The 18,858-nt window shown below is 46.2% G+C and overlaps 1 protein-coding gene across 3 annotated transcripts in view; it reads left to right on the top strand.

The window, feature by feature from the left end:
- The window catches only part of CYTH3 (cytohesin 3), a 98,246-nt gene that overhangs the window by 1,589 nt on the left and 77,799 nt on the right, over window positions 1-18,858 (top strand). Inside the window, exon 1 of one of the 3 annotated variants that reach the window (XM_025426241.3) lies at window positions 6,572-6,766. The exons of 1 other annotated variant lie outside the window; for it this stretch is intronic. In XM_025426241.3, the coding sequence (XP_025282026.1) occupies window positions 6,724-6,766 (43 nt within the window). In that variant the 5' untranslated portion in view covers window positions 6,572-6,723. Of the gene's footprint in view, window positions 1-6,571; window positions 6,767-18,858 lie in introns of those variants that run through there. One more of the 3 variants, XM_049111151.1, reaches the window with a different exon arrangement.

The following is an 18,858-nucleotide window of genomic DNA, read 5'->3' as shown; positions in this document are numbered from 1 at the left end:
CCTTTATTTTATTTTTTAAAATATTTTACCTATTTATTTGCGAGTGAGAGAGAGTGAGCGAGTACACGGGAGCAGAGCAGGGGGAGAGAGAAGAGAGACTTCCCAATGAGGAGGGAGCCCAAAACAGGGCTCAATCCCAGGACCCTGAGATCATGACCTGAGCCAAAAGTAGACGCTCATGTGACTGATCCACTGAGGTGCCCCTGTAGAGTTTTTAAAAAATCAAATTGAAAAAGTCCCTCTTTATGCCTAGTATCTGAGCATTTTTTATCATGAATGGGTGTTTAATTTTGACAAATGTTTTTTTTTCTGCATCTATTGATATGATCATATGATTTTTCTTCTTAATATATAGATTACATTGATTGATTTGTGACTGCTCAACCAGCCTTGCATCCCTGGAATAGACCCCATCCAACCCTGGCATGTATATATATATATTTCTTCCATTCTTCTGCAAGCCCACCCATTGATTTAAAAGCTTTTATTGGTTATTTCTTTTCCATTCTAAAATTTCTATTTGGTTCTTCTTTATACCTTCCATTCCTTCATATATTCCATTCTATTTTTGTGTTTATATCACCTGTGTTCATAATTGCTCATTGAACATTTTCTACTGACTGCTTCAAAATCTAATTCAGGTAACTCTAACATCTCTGTCATCTTGGTATGGGCATCTATCAATTGCCTTTTTTCACTGCACCCAGGATTTTCTGGTTCTTGGTGTCATGAGTGATTTCCAACTCTATCCTGGATTTTTTGGTATTGTTATGCAGTCTTAGATAAATATTCTGTTTATGCTTGCTTCCTTTGACACCTCCAGCTAAGGAAGCGGGGTACGTATGCCTCCTCTTTACTACCAGGTGGGGGTGAAAATCCAGGTTCTCCACTTGGTGTCTGTGAATATTCTGGGTTGGGGTAAAGCGTACCTTATTACCGCTGAATGGAGATGCAATTTTAGCATCCCCCCCACCTCTGCTGAAACTACCTTGGTTGGGGGGTGGGGAGGGGCTAGGTCTTCATTATTGCTCCCCACATGGCCTCCAATGATACTCAGGGACCAGATGGCCTCGTCACTGCTGGTGGTCAGAGTCCTGACTCTTCCCTAGACTTTCTCCGACATCATCCTAGTAGAGAGAGATGGGGCCTCATTACTGCCTGGCTGGGATGAAGGTATAGGTTTTCCACTTGGCCTTCTCTGATATAATTCTGGGAGGGGGCATTGGCTTGGGACACCTCCTTTCAGCTTGAGGAGGGTGGAGGTCTAGGCTCCCCACTCAGACTTTTGCTGACATTGGTGGGGATGGGGCTGGCTAGAGTGCAGCCTTATTGTCTAAAAGGTTGTTTGCCTTGCCAAGCTGCACTTTTCCTGACCTTTTGGCTAGAGAGAGCAGGCTTTTGTTGGGTTTCTTTCTTTCTTTCTTTCCCTTTTCTTTTCTTTTTTTTTTTTTTTAATTTTTATTTATTTATGATAGTCACAGAGAGAGAGAGAGAGGCAGAGACACAAGCAGAGGGAAAAGCAGGCTCCATGCACCGGGAGCCTGATGTGGGATTCGATCCCGGGTCTCCAGGATCGAGCCCTGGGCCAAAGGCAGGCACCAAACCGCTGCACCACCCAGGGATCCCCCTTTTCTTTCTTTTCTTTTCTTTTCTTTTCTTTTCTTTTCTTTTCTTTTCTTTTCTTTTCTTTTCTTCTCTTTTCTCTCTTTTTTCTCTTCTTCTCTTCTCTTCTCTTCTCTTCTCTTCTCTTCTCTTCTCTTCTCTTCTCTTCTCTTCTCTTCTTTCTTTTCTCTCTTCTGCACCAGTTGGTGTTTCTAGATTTCTGACTTCTCCAGCATCAAGTCTGAGATCTCTGAGGCAAAAAGAAAACCCAAGGAACTCACCATCATGTCATTCCTTGGGTCCCAAGGTGCCTAGTCCTCTTCTCCTTTCAGAGTCTTCTTTGGTTCATATACAATGTCCATGGACTTGTACTTGGCAGGAAGGACAGGGAAAATGACTTCTATTCCATCTTTCTGGAATCAGAAGTCTGTCTAAACCACATTATTTTTTTACAATGAAAGTGATCAGGATGTTTGGAATCTGCCCTGTAGGTTGATGGAGACAGATTGAACTTTGTATCATTGGGTGCCATGATTGGAAGACATACAACCATTTCATGTTTTTATTCCAGTGAATTAGGGTCCTCAATAATGAGTTTGCCTATTTGAAACCTTAGTAACAGGGACACCAGGGTGGCTCAGCAGTTGAGCGTCTGCCTTTGGCTCCTGGTGCGATCCTAGAGTCCTGGGATTAGTCCCACATCAGGCTTCTTGCATGGAGCCTGCTTCTCCCTCTGCCTATGTCTCTGCCTCTTTCTCTCCCTCTGTCTCTCATGAATAAATAAATAAAATCTTAAAAAAAAAAAAAGAAACAAGTTATGGAACAAAGTGACATCAGAAGAGGGTCACAGAGTCCCCAGATTCCTCTATGCATCTGAGTTCGTCAGAAGACTGTTCAGATATAAAGTGTGGGACAATTCATAAGCAGAGGGCATGGAGCGTGGCAAGGGACATTCGAGAAGGCAGACATGGGGCGAAAAGACGGCAGCTAGAGGGTGGCAGTGACAGTGGGAGTCCTTACTGAGATTCACCTTTGCCTCTCCATTTTGTCAGATGGATTCTGCTTGGCTTGTGCAGAGTGAGTGGGGAAACTATGCTTCTGTGCCCAAAGGTGATGAACATTGGTTGACACTTGTTGTGCACCATGCACTGCCTATGGTACCATCAAGTTATAGCTCCCAGAACAACTGTATGGTGCAGGGTTGGTGGTGGTCACATTTCAGATGCAGAAACTAGGGCGTAGAGAGGTAAAGCAACTTTCTCAAGGTCACACAGACAAGAAATGGAAGTGCCTGGGCTGTCTGACTTTAGACACTGCATTATACAGTTACTAGAGGTAGTGTGCTGTGACACATCATGGCTGGGACCTAATGACCTTACTGGGTTTATGTGGCTTCTTCACAAAGGCAATGGATGACCAGAACTCATGGCCCTATAAGTCAAAGTGCAGAATCCCATTTGTTTGTGCACGGTTATGCCCTCTGGGTCACACAGCACTCAGTGATGGGTGTTGTTTGTCACTTAGCTGCTGGCTAAGAGCTCACTTTCTATTCAGAGGACCATGATCAAGGACAGATGTTCTATGTCTTTATGTTTGTCATTTTCACCCTTTTCCCTTTTAATTGCTTGTCCGTTAGTACACTCTGCACCCCACGATGGTTTTTCTGATGACTTTAAGCTGCACACTGCAGACTCTGACCAACTTATGAAGGGGACCTTTTTAAATTGTTTTCAGTAGGTCAGGGATGTACTATAAAAATGAAAAGCTAGATAAAAAAAAATCCAGTTTTTTATTACTATAGAAGACACCCTGTGTATAATAACTCTTTATATTGATGTCACCTTGAATGAGTATAATGCCTTTCTTCCCAAAGACAAATAGCTTGAACCGGTGGCCAAATTTTTTTCCCCCAGTTTACCATGAACACCAAATTTGATTGCCTTTTCAAGCAGAAATGCAAGTAACTAATCAGTCTAAACTAATTTACAATTTAAGAATCAATTGTGTGGATTCCAGGCAAGAGGACAGGATCAGGGTAGACTGCTTTAAAACCTGGGAAGAGAAGCGGAAGCTGTGGAGGACATGATGTCTGGGCTTTTGAAAATTTAATGAGGATGTGACTTGACACTTAGACCCCTGTTGTTTGCCTGGGCCGAGTGGAGAATGCTAATCTGCACAAGATCATCTCCTTTCCAATGAGATTCTTCAATGATGTTTCTTTCTGAGATGAAATTAGAGTTCAGAAAATATTATTTTCCTTTCGTGACCATGAGCTGACAGTGAGCTAGCCCTGTGTGCACCTTGCCTTCCCTGGACTGGACCAGACCCCTGAGCAGATGCAATGGATTAGTGAGGTTCCCATCTGCTGATGGTCACTGCTGTCACTGCTTTTCTTGACCACTATCAGAGGAGATGGGAACAGCTCTGTGCAGGGGCTGAAAGCAGCCATAGTTCAGGCGGCTTGGGCAGCCTCTTTCTGGCTGAGCAGAACACCGGTCTTGGCAGGGTTTTGGCTCCTGTGACTTTAGAGCCAGGAAAGGATGCTTCTATCCAATTTCACAGACTTTCATTTGGAGGATGGAGATGAATGTACAAAGGAGGAGTCCTCTGACCTTTCTGGAATGTGCACATTCTTGATTTCTTAAAACTATTTCTGCAATGGTCAGAGGGCTGATAAATGGGTTTCAACATGTTTTCAAAATGTCTTCTGGTTTTGATGGCTCTCTGTTCATTCAGCAGCAGTAACAAATGTTGCTTCCTCCCTTTCTCCAACATGGCAAGGCCCTGTAGTGGATGCTAGAGATGGAATAAATACAGACTAGAATCTCGGTTTGAAGGAGTTTCAAGGCTCAGAGCCAATCCACAGGAAACAGCAAACACTTTGAGAAAGGCTGGAAACAGGGTAGGACATCACAAGCCAATTACAAAATTATTTGTGTAATTATTTGCTTAACAGCTCTAATCCTGCTAGGCCTTAAGTCCCCTGAGAACAGGGACTGACTTGCTCTTTTTCATCATCATATTCCCAGCACCTGGGACAGTGCCTGGAATACAGCAGGTGCCTAAATATTTATTGTCTGAGTGATTGCAACGGGGTCTTAACACTTGTTATCTTGGAACAAGGTCTACCACACAAATTGTCTTTCTTACAAATCCACTTATAAAACTTTCAACTTCTGAGTAAACCACACATATGCTGGCCATATACTGAATGCCTATCTTAGTGGGTAAATAGGATACCTAATATTCTTATATGTAGGGGCAACTTGCATGTGAGCAGATTAGATAAATGCTATCTTGGTGGGATTGGGATTTAAGAGATCCTGGAGAACAGCCCTCTTCCCCTCCCCATCAAATTTTCCCATTAGATAGTAATTTCTTTGAGTAGTGAAGGTTTTGAAGTCTTCTGATTCCTCCCTTCAAGAACAAAATGACACCCTACGCCTGTATTCCCCCAACATTTTTGCAGGCTTTGTCAAAATGGAGGCCAGGGCTCAGCCGTGGTGATAATACAACATTCTGCTTGCAGATAACTGGGCCATGCTTTACTCTGATGGGAATTGTCTTAGATGGACATCAGAGAGCAATTTTCAGGTTTATACTTTGAGAGAAGCACCTTGGATCACACATTAAGAAGCATAAAGAATTAGTAATTTGACATTTAAAGGCTTTTCTAATTGATAGTATCTTTGAGTTCAAAGCTCGACATATCACATTATCAAGTTCAATATGTGCTGTCATTTTTCTTGGTAACCATGAGGTTATCTTCAAGATAACCAAGCAGACAGGGACAAGATGGGGAAGCCACATCTCTAGGCTGGTCAAATCTACAACTCATGACACCCAGACCCCTTTTCTGTTGCTTATTTGTTATGTAAGCTGCCAAATATCTTCTTTGCTCCCAGAAGTGTGCCCTGTCACTCTGAAGCACAGGAAGGATGGCTGTGTTTAATTCTTGAGGTTATTAGTAGATTGTGGACTCTGGAATCATCCCACAACCTTGAACAAAAAGGTAAAAACTGTCCACTTGGATAAATGACAGCGGAAGGATCCTTGCACTAAACAGGCCATTTGCAAATATAAAACAGTTGCTGGAAAATTATATTAGAGATGAATTACCTCCTCCATTACAGCGTTTTCTTTTCTTTAATGCAATTTAGTTCAGGCGAGATGAACAGAAAGGCTGGGGAGGGGCCCCATTCAGCTCTTGGGGGGAGACCCTGGAAGCCAGACGCCCAGTGAGGAAGGAAATGCAGAGATCTGGGGCAGGGCAGGCCAAGGCCTTGTGTCCACGAGGCCTGCGCTTAGGACCCTGGCTGCGCCCACGGGAAATTGAATTCAGAGCTCCTTCGGCGTCCTAAATCCAGGGCAGCTGGCAGCTCTCCAAAGGAGACTGGAGAGACACTGCGAGAGCATCCGAGGCCAGCCGACCCGACCAGCCCCTGCAGAGCCCGCTGAGGTGGGTCCCCAGGTGTGCGGCTCTGGGGTTGGAGACCAGCCTGACACTTGGTTAATTTCAAAGTACGCTCCCCACCGGCAAAGCAGCGCCTCCAGGATCCATCAGGAAGCTGAGAGCCTGGAATTACTCGGAAATGCCCTGGGGCCGAAGCGGCAAGGCCCGACTTTTGAAGGCGTGCGTTTCTTGAGCTTTTTCTCCTGAGCGCACGTGCGAGGAGGACCCGCGGCGCCGGGTGTCCGCAGAAGTGGCATCCGGCGCCCAGGACCCCGCAGGCGTCTGCAGTCCCCGCGGGGGCGGGGGGCGGGGAGCGGGGGGCGGGGGGCGGGGCAGGGGTCGCCGCGCCCCCCGCCCCCCCCCGCCCCCCACCGCCCCCAGGGCTTACGCTCAGCCCCACCCGGCCCGCGCGGAGCGGTCCGGGCGGGGCCGGGCGCGTTCCCGCGGGCGGGGCCGCGCGCCCCAGGCCCCGCCCACCGCAGCTGGGGGCGGGGCCTGCGCGTCACGTGACGGCGCGCCGAGCGGCGAGCGCCCCGCCCGGCAGGAGGAGGCCCGGGCCGCGACCCGGCGCGCTCGCTGCTGGAGCCGCCCGGCCGCTCGCGCGCTCCGCACCCGCGGCGCCCACCGCCCGCGGCCCCGGGCTCGCCGGCAGCGGGAGCGGCCTCAACATGGACGAAGACGGCGGCGGCGGCGGGGGCGAGGGCGGCGGCGGTGAGTGTCGGAGGTGTGGCCGGCCCGGCTGGCGGCCTGGGGCGGGGGTCGCGGCTCGCGGGGGAGCCGGGCGGGAGCGGGGCGGCCCGGCCGGGGCCCGGGGTCGGAGGTCCGGGCAGCGCCCGTGCCTGCTGGCGACCCTCCGGGCCCGCGGCGCGCCGGCTCGGGGCACAGGGGAGGGGACCGGCGGGGGTCGCTGCCGAGCCGGAGCGGGGGTCCGAGGCGAGGCCGGGGTCGCCTGCGGCCGGGGTGGCCCCGGGCTGGGGGCTCAGAGGAGGTCTTGGGGGGTCGCCCTCCGGGGGCGGGGGTACCTTGGGGGCGACCTTCCCCGCCTCTCGCCGCCAAGGGCGTCCACGCCCTCCGGAGCCTGACCGCAGGAGGCTGACCCCCTTGGCGTCTTTTCTCAGGTGGTGGGAAAGGGGGGGTATCCCCGGGAAATGGGAAGGGGAAAGTTTCCAATTGGGGATCCTCCAGGTTCAAGAGGGACGGGTGGGGCGACAGGGTTGGAAGCCGTGCCAGTGCACCGGGCTTTGGGTCAGAAGTGGTCAGTGAGGAGGCTTCAACGAAGAGGGGGCACCCAGAGCACACGCATTTTACGAAATAAGGAACGTTATACAGGGTCAGCCAAGAAAATAAGTCGGAGCAGCCGAGGGTCGGAGTCGGGAGGGGCAGCCGGCGCTGAGGCAAGACCGAAAACCGTCAGGCTGTGTGCCTGACGTTCGGTTACCCCTTGCAGGAGGATTTGCATTCGTTGTAGATTACTTTGTGGCATGCAAATTACTGTTGTGTCATGCTGCGAATTATGTCTGCACAGCAGCCTTACGCGTGTGTATGGAGGGGGTCGTTGGTTTGGAAAGTGCAGGGTTAATACCCCTATCTTACAGGGACACCCGAAGTTGAGGTTTTTCTCTACTGTGCTGAAAACCTCCTTTATGCTGACCGACCGAATCTTCAGAACCCCTTGTAATGAGGGAGCGTTTTGGGGGAAAAAAAAAAAAATCTTAATTACAGGCTGCTGGAGCAGCTGCCTGTAAGAATCAGCGGTATCGAACGCTTTCAGGTTGAAGTGGTTGATCAAGGTGCCTTCTGGACTGTAAGTGCTGCCCAGGGGGAAAGGTTTGGTGCCCCAAGAAGCGATGCGGCTGCGATGGTGGGAATTTGGCACCCTCGGTGGCATTTGGCAAATTCAGTTCTCACAGTTAAAGCTAGGGGTAGCACTGTGGCACCGAGTGGGTGTGTTGTTTATGAAAGAAAGTGCTGTGGAAAGAAGGAGCCCAGTTGCAAGCCCTCCTACAGCCAGGCTGTCTGTCTGAAGACTCTAAGCAAAGGATTCTCGTAGATACCCTGCTTCCTGCCTGTCAGGATTTGGTAACAACAGGCATGTAGCAGTTTTTCCTTCTTAGAAAATAAACGGCCACAATACTTAAACGTTTGACATTGCTGGCTTGGCGATTTTGTTTGGAAGGCGTTTCCGACTCTGTGAATACAGAAATGAAGCCAGCTTGAAGGTAAAAGGCAGATGTAAAGATTAGAAAAGGAAGTCAGTGTGGCCCTGCAGTTTATAGATCTTGAGTGTTGTAACAAAGGATGTTATTAAGTATCAAAAGTTTTAAAACTTACTTGCAAGGTTGCTTTCCCAGGAGAGAGATTCAGAAAAAAAAATAAAAAATCTTGTACCCAAAGATGTGCATTATGCTATTTGTAATGGTAGAAAATTGGGAAAGGCAATGCCTAATAGGAGAAAGGTGAGCCAAATTATGGGGGGGGGGGGGGGGAGGGTTATCGATAAAATGTTCCAACCATTAAAAATAAGTAGTTGCTTTATATATTGTGGTTGAAACCATGTAAAATCTGGTGATATTAGGGATATTTTGTTTTATTTGTCTATTTTCCAAGTTTCTGAAATGATGTGTATTACTTTCAAATTTGAATAAAAAAAAACTTATAAAACATCCTGTGTTAGGAAAGGGATGTGATTGTTTTTAATCTCCCTCACTAGAACAGTCAACAATGAGCAGTTCTTTGCTAAAATACCCGGCAGCATGGTAGGTGCTCAAAGACAACTTTTATCGATGAGGTGTTTTTTTTTTTTTTTTTTTTTTTTTTCATTCATCTTCCTTGTAGAAGACACTTGAAAATAAATTTGGCAATCTTAGAAGTATATTTTTGGATAAGTGAGAGCCTTAGAGTTTTGAAATAAGTCATTATAAAGTGATTATTGTATACATTTGATGTGCCTATATTTAACTATTTTTGGAGATCTTTTTTTTTAATGTATAGTTTTTTTATTTTTTTTATTTTTTTATTTTTATTTATTTATGATAGTCACAGAGAGAGAGAGAGAGAGAGAGGCAGAGACTTAGGCAGAGGGAGAAGCAGGCTCCATGCACCGGGAGCCTGACGTGGGATTCGATCCTGGGTCTCCAGGATCCCGCCCTGGGCCAAAGGCAGGCGCCAAACCGCTGCGCCACCCAGGGATCCCTATTTTTGGAGATCTTGAAGTTAACATATACCTCTTTAAAATTCTTTATAGTTATTACTGCCATTTAGATTTTTTTAAAAAAAGTCTTTGCTTTAAAACCTCACTTTTTTTTTTTTTTTAAACTTTTATTTATTTATGATAGTCACACAGGGAGAGAGAGAGAGAGGCAGAGACACAGGCAGAGGGAGAAGCAGGCTCCGTGCACCGGGAGCCTGACGTGGGATTCGATCCTGGGTCTCCAGGATCACGCCCTGGGCCAAAGGCAGGCGCCAAACCGCTGCGCCACCCAGGGATCCCAAACCTCACATTTTTGAAAATAAAGTCCAGCCCTTTGAAAGAGAATAATTTCAGTTGCCAGTCAACAAAAACTATATTTTTACAGTATAGGACAGAACTTTGGACTGTACATGGGGAAGTGAGCTGCAGCTTGTTTACAAGATAGGGTAAATAATCTATTCAAAGGGTAGTTACACAGGCACGGAAGATCACTTAGCCCTTTTTTGCTTCTGTGTGAGTGGGGTTAAAAGACTTCCAAAATGAATTATTTTTATAATTTAAATTTTTGTCCAGGGTATTATTTTGTTCTTTCAATGCAAGATAAGGGGAGAGGATGGTGATGTGAATGGTAGGAAGGCAGTTCTGAGGAGGAACAAGATTACAAGAACACATTGTTACTTATAATGTGTGCAGAGTGTAGTTAAGGTATTTTTAATTCCTTTGGGGCTTTGTTGCCTCTCAATTTTCTAGAACAGTTCTTGAGCTTTGTCTCTGCTTGGCAGGTGACTGGCTAGTTTGGCTCATTGCCACCATCTTAATGCTCAGTTTGGGAATCTGCCTGCTTGATGCTCCCGAGTGGACCATCTGTGGCAGATGAAGTGAATGACTCTACCGGTTTTCCTCTCCCCGCCTCCCAAACGGTGTAGATGAGGATTAAGCGTGTGCTTCACGTGAAAAGGTGCTCAGCTTCACGCGTAATGAAATAAATACAAATTAAGACCAGGTTGAGAGCCCACCTTTCACCTGTCAGACAAGCAGGGACCCCCCACGTTTGAAACCATCTGTTGGCTGTAGGAGGGTAAATTAGTTACAGCGCCAGCCTGTATCCTGTTGGCTCAGATCCATCACCTGCCCTTCCCTGGCTGGCCGGCCAAGGGACTCACCCCTGCAGGCAACATTTCCCAGACCTTTGAGTCAGCTGGCTTGGTGCTGGGTTTGGGCGATGGGGGGTGGGGGAGATTGATGGCTGGAAGAGGGAGGAAATGGGGTTCTCTCCTCCTCTTGTTCTGCCTCAGACCGTCTCTGGTAGTTGCCTTGTCTCCTGTGGTTCCAGCTCCTGCCCATTGACTGAGTCCTCTGAGCTTTAGAAACATCTCCTCCATTTGACCCTCCAACTTAGAAATGGTAGCAGCTTCTTGCTCTTGCTGGTCTCTGGGTTCTCTTACCATTTCCTGTTTGACTTCTCAGCTTTTCCATCATGTGTGTAACCAACTCCTTGTATGAAATATCCTCCATTTCAGCTCCTTAGAGGGCCTTCTGTTTCTCTGGGTGGATCCTGATGGATACAGCGGCATTGGGCAGCAGCAGCTTTTTAAAACAATTGCGCGTGTGTAAATCCTTTGAGCCAGCGATAACAGCTCTCGGAATTTAATCTGCAGGTGTATTTGTGCATGTTGGAGATACTATAGGTACATAATTATTCACTGCTTTGTGTGTGATAGTAAAAGAGAACCCAAGTGTCCACCTTCAGGAGCCTCATCAAATGCTTCTTATACCCAGATGGTGAATGAAGTTGTAGAAAGGAATGAGCAAGCACTTCATGATTTTTTTTTTTTAAGAGAGAGGGAGAGAGTCCACACGCACACTCTAGAGAGCATGTAGGGAAGGGGTGAGGCAGCAGAGGGGGAGAGAGAATCTTAAGCAGGCTCCTTGCCCAGCATGGAGCCCAATGCGGGAACCTGCGGAGCTTTATCTCATGACCCTGAGATCATGACCTGAGCTGAAATCAAGAGTCAGATGCTTACCCAACTGCGCTACCCAGGTGCCCTGAGAGTATTTTTTATATATTAAAGCATAACAGTTTAGGGGCACCTGAGTGGCTCAGTAGGTTAAGCATCCAACTTTGGCTCAGGTGGTGATCCCAGGCCTGAGATCATGAGCCTCAGTTTGGGCTCTCTGCTCAGCAAGAGCCTCCTTCTCCCTCTGCCCCTCCCCCTATGAGCACATGCACACTTGCTCTCTCAAATAAATGAATAAAATCTTTAAAAAAAATGTAGAAAATTATAAAATAGGTTACCTGTATTTTCAATCTTTGCACAGGAAATCACTGTTTTCTTGAATGTTTAGGAGCACCTAGGTGGCTAGTCAGTTGGGCAGCTAACTCTTCTGCTCGGGTCATGATACCAGGGTCCTGGGATCCAGCCCTGTGTGGGGTCCTGAGGGGAGTCTGCTTCAGGATTCTCTCTCCTTCTGCTCCTCTCATAAGTAAATCTTTTTTAAAAATGTGACACGATCGGTGTTTTTAGAGCATATTCTCTTCTCAAACATTGATTCAACAAATATTGATAACAGCCCTACTAAATGCCAGGTCCTGTGCTTTTAGCACAAGGGTGAGTAGCCATGAAAAAGGGAGATGAATTTCCTGCATTCCCAGAGCTTTTGTTGAGATTGGAGATGGACAGGAAATGTAAACAGACACATAAAATAATGGCAGATTATGCTGAGCGTGTTAAAGAACATCACCTGGGGTCGAGGGGTGGGGGTGGGGGTGTAGAGAGGCAGGGGAAGCCTGTACCCAGGGGAAGCCTTTAGGAAGAAATGCTCTGTCAGGTGTCACCTAAAGGGAGAGTGGGCCAGGGTGTGGGCTGGAGGCAGCAGTTTCAGTAGGTAAGGAATTCACATTTTGTTCTAAGCATGTGAAGACGATGAAGGATTTTAAACAGGGCAATGGCATATGACTTATGTTTCAATAATTTTAGCCAGTGTTTACATAACGCTCTCTGTGTTGGGCCTTGTTCCGCGTGCTTTACGTATCTTAACTTACCCTGTTGTTAGCCTGTTAGACACTTAACGTCACCATTTGCAGGTATCAGAGGCATAGGGAAGCTAAACGACTTTTGTCACATGTTACAGCTAGTCAGGGGTGGGGCAGGGATTCGAGTCCAGGTATTCTGGCTCCAGAGGCCACATTCTTTGCCATTGCACCCCCTGCCTTTCTAAGAAGAGTGATCCTGGCCACTGAGTGGAGGGTGGATCCCAGGAGGGGAGGAAGGATGTGGGGACCTCACTGCTGAAGTGGGAGCATGGCAGGTGTTCATGTGAGAGTCACAGGGCCTTGGGGGATTGGGCAGCTGAGGCAGCAGTGAAGGGAAAGAGATATATGATCTATGTAAAGACACAGAAAACAGGGGATCCCTGGGTAGCTCAGCGGTTTGGCGCCTGCCTTTGGCCCAGGGCGCGATCCTGGAGTCCCGGGATCAAGTCCCACGTCAGGCTCCCAGCATGGAGCCTGCTTCTCCCTCCTCCTGTGTCTCTGCCTCTCTCTCTGTCTCTCTATCATGAATAAATAAATTAAAAAAATAAAAATAAAAAATACACACCTTGAGGGTGTCACTTAAAAAAAAAAACAACACAGAAAACAGTGAAACACTCATGTTCCCATTGCTCAGAGTTAAGAGAATACTGCCAGTGTTACATTGTTTTAGGTCTTTTGTAAAAAAACAAAAACAAAAACAAAAACAAAAAACAATTCAAGCATTACAGGTAAGCCTCAATCTCTGCATACGGCAACATTGTTCTTGCTCTGGCCAAAATTTTGGGGCCATCTTTTGTTTCTTTTGCCTTAGCCGCCTGATGTTTTCCCTGCATAGTGGCCAGAACGATCCCTTTAGAGCAGATCATGTCACCCCCCTCTCTGAGTCTGCACTATTCTCAGCCTAGAACTTTCTCTGTATCTGTACTGTGGCCCCCAGGACCTGTCAGTGAGGTTCTGTATGCTCTAGTCCGGGGGCCTGCCAGCTTTCTGTAAGAGAGCCGGGTAGTAAATATTTTTGGCTTTGTATGCCACATACTGTTACAATTTTTTAAAAATAGCCCTTTAAAAACTTAAAAAATATTTTTACTATATTTCATGACCTAGAACACAGTACATAGTAGGCCTTCAGTGAATGTATGTTAACAGATGTCAAATAAAGTTAAGGTCACTTGTTGAATGATTCCTGGTCCGACTCACCTGCTCCTTAGGGTATTTCCTAAGGGCGGATGTGAGTTTGCTTGGGTCCCTTGGTATGGTTTTCATACTTTAACATATATGCGTGTGCCTGTAGATGAGGTAAAGGTCTCAGTTTGTTTAAAATTATAAAAATGGCATCATCCTATTTGGAATGTTCTGCAGCTTGCATTTGAGATTATCTATGTTACCATTTGGAGACCCTATTTATTTCACAGAATTGCTGTAACATTTTATGTATCTTGTCCCACGTTGGACTTTTTTTCTTCTTCTTCTTCTTTTTTTTTTTTTTAAGATCTCATTTATCCATTCATGACAGACACAGAGAGAAGGCAGAGACATAGGCAGAGGGAAAAACAGGCTCCCCGCAGGTGCAGGGCTCGATTTCGGAATTCCAGGATCACCCCCTTACTGAAGGTAGACGCTCAACCGCTGAACCACCCAGGCATCCACTCTGTTGGACTTCTCTGTAAATTTTACGTTGCTGTTACAAACCATACCCAGGGGAACTCCTGGACTTGTCTGCTTCTACAGACGTTGGGGCGCTTTTCTAGACGGCAGCTTCAGAACTGCACATGCGAGTGTAGGCATGCTCTTGGTTTCCTTACCTGCTCACAGACTGTTTTCTCACTGGGGACGAGCTCCTCAGCTCTGGGCATGTATCAGACTTCCAAGCGTTGGCCTGTCTCCTGAGGAAGAAACGATGCGTTGCTTCACCAGTGATGTGTTTTGGAGAATCAGATGGATATGCCGACATCTGGGAGGCCAGAGGTGCAGGAATCAGAGAGGACTTGCCGCCCGGTTCTGGCTCATGTGACAAGGTGGTGATGCTGGTGCTGCTGCCTGAGAATAGAAGGTCGGAGGAGGTGGGGATAGGAGAAAGCCATTTGGAGAATTCTTATGTGTTTTTTTTTTTTTTGTCAAAAATGTCATTACTTTGCTCTCACTTCTGAAGGACAGTTTCACTGGGTCTACGGTTGTAGGTTATCAAGTTAATTTCTTGCAATGTTTTGACCCGTCATTTCAATGCCTCTGGCTTCCATGGATTCTGTTGACAAGTCAGCTGTATCTGTCTTGTCCTTTTGAAGGTAATGTCTTCTCCCTCATCACCCCCTCCTCGCCTGCTTAGGCTGCTTTTAAGATTCTTCTTTTTGCCTTTCATTTTGAGCTGTTACTGTGATGTGTCCAGATGTGGTTTCCTTGAATCTGTCCTTGTTGGGATTGGTGGTGGTGGTTCTGCTTTTCGGTGATGCCGTGACAAGACTTAATCTTATGTTGGAGTTGGAGAATTGGTGCTCATTATCTCTTCATTCGATCCTTTGGCTGCATTCCCCATCTCTCCTTCTGGGACTCCACCTTGTCATCATGTTCTGTGTGTCTCTGACTCTTCATCCTCGTTATCTGTTCAATGCTTCCCTCTGAATATTTCCTTTTGACCCATATTCCTGCGAAGTAATCCTTTCTTCGTCTCCAGCCTGCAATGAAACCCATCTCTGGAGTTTTAAATTTCAGTTACTGCTGCCTTTTGCTTTCTTGATTTTTTTTTTTTAAAGATTTTATTTATTTGAGAGATAGCAAGCACGAGTGTGGGGGGCCGCAAGGAAGAGGGAGAAGCAGACTCCCCACAGAGCAGGGAGCCTGATGTGGGGCTCGATCTCAGGATCCCCAAGACCATGACCTGTGCCAAAGGCAGAAGCTTTAGGGGCTGACCCACCCAGGTGCCCCCAACTTTCTTGATTCTTTTTTTAGATTCCAATTTTCTGCTGAAATTTTTTTGTCATGTAAACTAATTTCCTTGTTCTATTTTTTTTTTAAAGATTTTATTTATTTTTGAGAGACAGAGGCAGAGAGATAGGCAGATGGAGAAGCAGGCTTCCCATGGGGAGCCCAACGCGGAACTGGATCCCAGGACTCTGGGATCACGCCCTGGCCCACCCAGGTGTCCCAATTTCCTTGTTCTGTTAATCATAGTTATTTTAAAGTCCATGTCTGATAATGTCAGTATTTGGATAGCCCATGAGTTTATTCTGTTGTCTATTCTGCCCTAGGTTTTCAGTCATGTGCTCCTGACTCTAGACATACCTGTTAATTAACTTGTAGACAATGAGTATAAAAAATTGTGGAGGTAATTTGAGACTCGGGCAGTTTTCCTCAAGGGAGGCTTCTGGCAGGCAGAAGTAGGGAAACACCACTTTAGAACTGTGAGCATAGGTCTGCTTCTGGTTTACCCCCATCCTGGTGTAGTTGTCTGGTGGTCCTCTCTGAAAGCCTGGGGTGTTTACTAAGCTCCTTCTATCTGTCAGCCCCTGAGCTCTTCCCTGGTCCCCTGAGTCTGCTGGAGGCTTTGCCGGCCTGCTCAGATTCTCCACCACTTGTTTCTGCTTAGCTTTTTGGCCTCTCGGCTTCTGCAGTGAATTGGCAAATGTCTCAAAGAGAAAAGTGGTTCAGGTTTTGGGCTCACTTCTCTGCACTTGTCTCTGGGATCCTGGCCTCCTGAGTCCACACTGCATTGGTAGATCCCCGATACCTTCACACAGTTGCTTCTTATGATTTGTCAACTCTTTTAGTTGTTCTTGGCAGACGGGTTGGTCTGTAACAAACTAGTCAGCTTTTACGAGAAGCATCATCTTAGGATTTTTAAAAGTGGATTTGTAAGTGAAACATCCCAGTGGAGATGGTAGAAGGGCAGGCGGCTGTGAGAGTTGGAGGCTTAGAAGACCTGATTGGGTGGGAGATATGTGTTGGAAATGCTTTCATTCATTTCAGTTCATGGGACTGGATGAATGAGATCACTTAGGGAAGCAAGTTGAGAGGAAGGGGAAAGTCCCAGGGCTGGGGACAGCCCCATAAAGCAGACTGGGAAAGGGGAGCCAGTGATGTCGGGGGCTTCTCAGAGGTTGTACAGAAGTTAAGGGAGGAGCCGTGTTTTGGAAGAGAGGGTGCCCTGATTGTGCTTGAGAGGTGCACTGGACAGAGAAGTGTCTACTGGCCTGGGGGAAAGGCAGGGAGCAGGCTTAGGAGGGACCGCGAAAGATGTTTGCCTGCTTTAGGAAAAGCAGGCACCACGCCCTTGGGTGGAAGTTTGCCCCAGGATGAGAGTGGCAGGAAAGCCACAGGGGTGGGGCTTGGCCAGGGAAGGATTTTGTGTGTTTTGCCTTGAAACGCTTCTTAGGTAAATCATTTAGGTAGAGGACCAACAGTAATTCCTACTGGGTGACTTAGTACAGTGTTGCTGTTGGCCTGGCCACGCTCTTAGCATGAATAACTTTGGGAGAGATGGATTCGTTTTAAAGTTATTAGCAGATCCTTTAGGAAGCAGGTTTATCAGTCTGCGAGAAGATGGCCTATTGAAATGTAGGAGGTGAAAATATAGGTGTCCAAGTAGCTGAAAAGCTGCTTAAAATAGAATCACTTTTGGAGTGGTGGGAGAATAGTAAATCATTTAAATAAGAATAGAAGATACATGGCTCTTCATCCTGATTTTTGAAATTAAACTTACCGACATCCTATAGTCAGCTCCCCAGTTAACACGAAAGAATAGACATCAGATTCTGCAGGGTTTTATAAATTTGTCTGAAGACAATTCTGCAAGCATTTATTTGGGATACGTAGAGTATTATTTAAATACTATATTCACCTGAGTCAGTTTAGTTGTCTAAGAAGATTTGGTAATTTGCTTTCTCAGAGCAAATTTACTCTTTCAGCTGACTTAGTTTTCAATAACTCACCAGGAGCATTATTCAAATAGTAGAAAATAAGTTCCGTTTTAAACTCTCAGCAGGGTTATTTTTAATTACTCTTGCTTTTGAAAAACTGATTTCTGTAATTAATAAAAGCAGTTTACTATAAATCTGGACATTTTGATGATGATTGAAAAGTATTTCCCAATATCTAGGTAATTAGTGATTTTTTTTTTTTCTAGTTTTCATCCAGATGTTTGGCAGCGTGTAAACCCGGCTTCACTGCAATTTTCTAATTCACTTTCATGGGAACATATAATATTCTCCGTTTATTTTGGACAGCAGAGTTTCCTTTTTCTGTGGACAGATACATATGAAACACATGGTCTTCGAGTGGAGTTTGTGGTCCTCTGAGAATTCTCTGAAGGAGGAAATGGGTTGACCTACTGGTTGCTATGAAGTAAAAACAATCTTGTTTTCATTTTTTTAGTGAACATCTGGGTTGCATTTATTATTTTACATTCTCGAGGTTCTTTAAAACCACAGTTTGATAATAAGAGGGTTCATTAAAGCAGTAACTATTTAGCTATTTCTAGAATTGATTTAAGTGTTTGGGTGGGTGATAGGTTTTTAAAAATAATTATTAAATATTTCTTTCCTTTCTGTAAGATGAATAAATAAAATCTTTAAAAAAAATCAAGAGCTGTTATTTAAGAGTTACCTCTTACAGATGAGAGACACAGAGAGGCAGAGACACAGGCAGAGGAAGAAGCAGGCTCCATGGAGCCCGATATGGGACTCAGTGCCGGGTCTCCGGGATCATGCCCTGAGCTGAAGGCAGACACTCAACTACTGAGCCACCCAGGCGTCCCTAGATATTATTATTTAGTGTATTATTAAGAAGCATATATGTTAGCATATCACATTTTATTTTATTTTATTTTTTAAGATTTTTTACTTATTTATTCATGACAGAGAAAGAGGCAGAGACACAGGCAGAGGGAGAAGCAGGCTCCATGCAGGGAGCCCGATGTGGGACTCGATCCCGGGTCTCCAGGATCACATCCCGGGCCAAAGGCTGTGCCAAATCGCTGGGCCACTGGAGCTGCCCTTATTTTATTTTTTAAAAGATTTTATTTATTTTCTCATGAGAGACACAGAGAGGCAGAGACACAGGCAGAGGGAGAAGCAGGTTCCATTCAGGGAGCCTGATGTGGGACTTGATCCTGGATCTCCAGGATCACACCCTGGGCTGAAGGCAAATGCCCAACCACTGGGCTACCCACCACCCAGACGCCCCCACAGCTCTTGATTTTAAACCGTAAAATGGGATGTAGATATTTTGAGGGGCAGGGGCAAGAATGATCAGGCTGCTCATTTCTCTCTTGACTGTCGCTGTTCAGTTGGTGGCTGTCCACATGGCTGTACTTGACTCTGTGACTCTGTGGGCTGCCTATTGCAGATCCATCCTCTTCCTTTGTCTCGGGTTCTTTACAAGGAAGGGGGACCTTATTACTACTAGAGAGAATGAATCTTTTTTTTTTTTTTTTAACATTTTATCTATTTATTCATGAGACACACACAGAAAGAGAGAGAGGCAGAGACACAGACAGAGGGAGAAGCAGGCTCCATGCAGGGATGCCCGACACAGGACTCGATCCCGGGACTCCAGGATCAAGCCCTGGGCCGAAGGCGGTGCTAAACC

The sequence above is a fragment of the Canis lupus genome, chromosome 6, assembly GCF_003254725.2.
Source record: "Canis lupus dingo isolate Sandy chromosome 6, ASM325472v2, whole genome shotgun sequence".
Taxonomy (NCBI): Eukaryota; Metazoa; Chordata; class Mammalia; order Carnivora; family Canidae; genus Canis; species Canis lupus.
The sequence above is the reverse complement of the archived record's forward strand: the minus strand, read 5'-3'. Positions and strand labels throughout refer to the sequence as shown.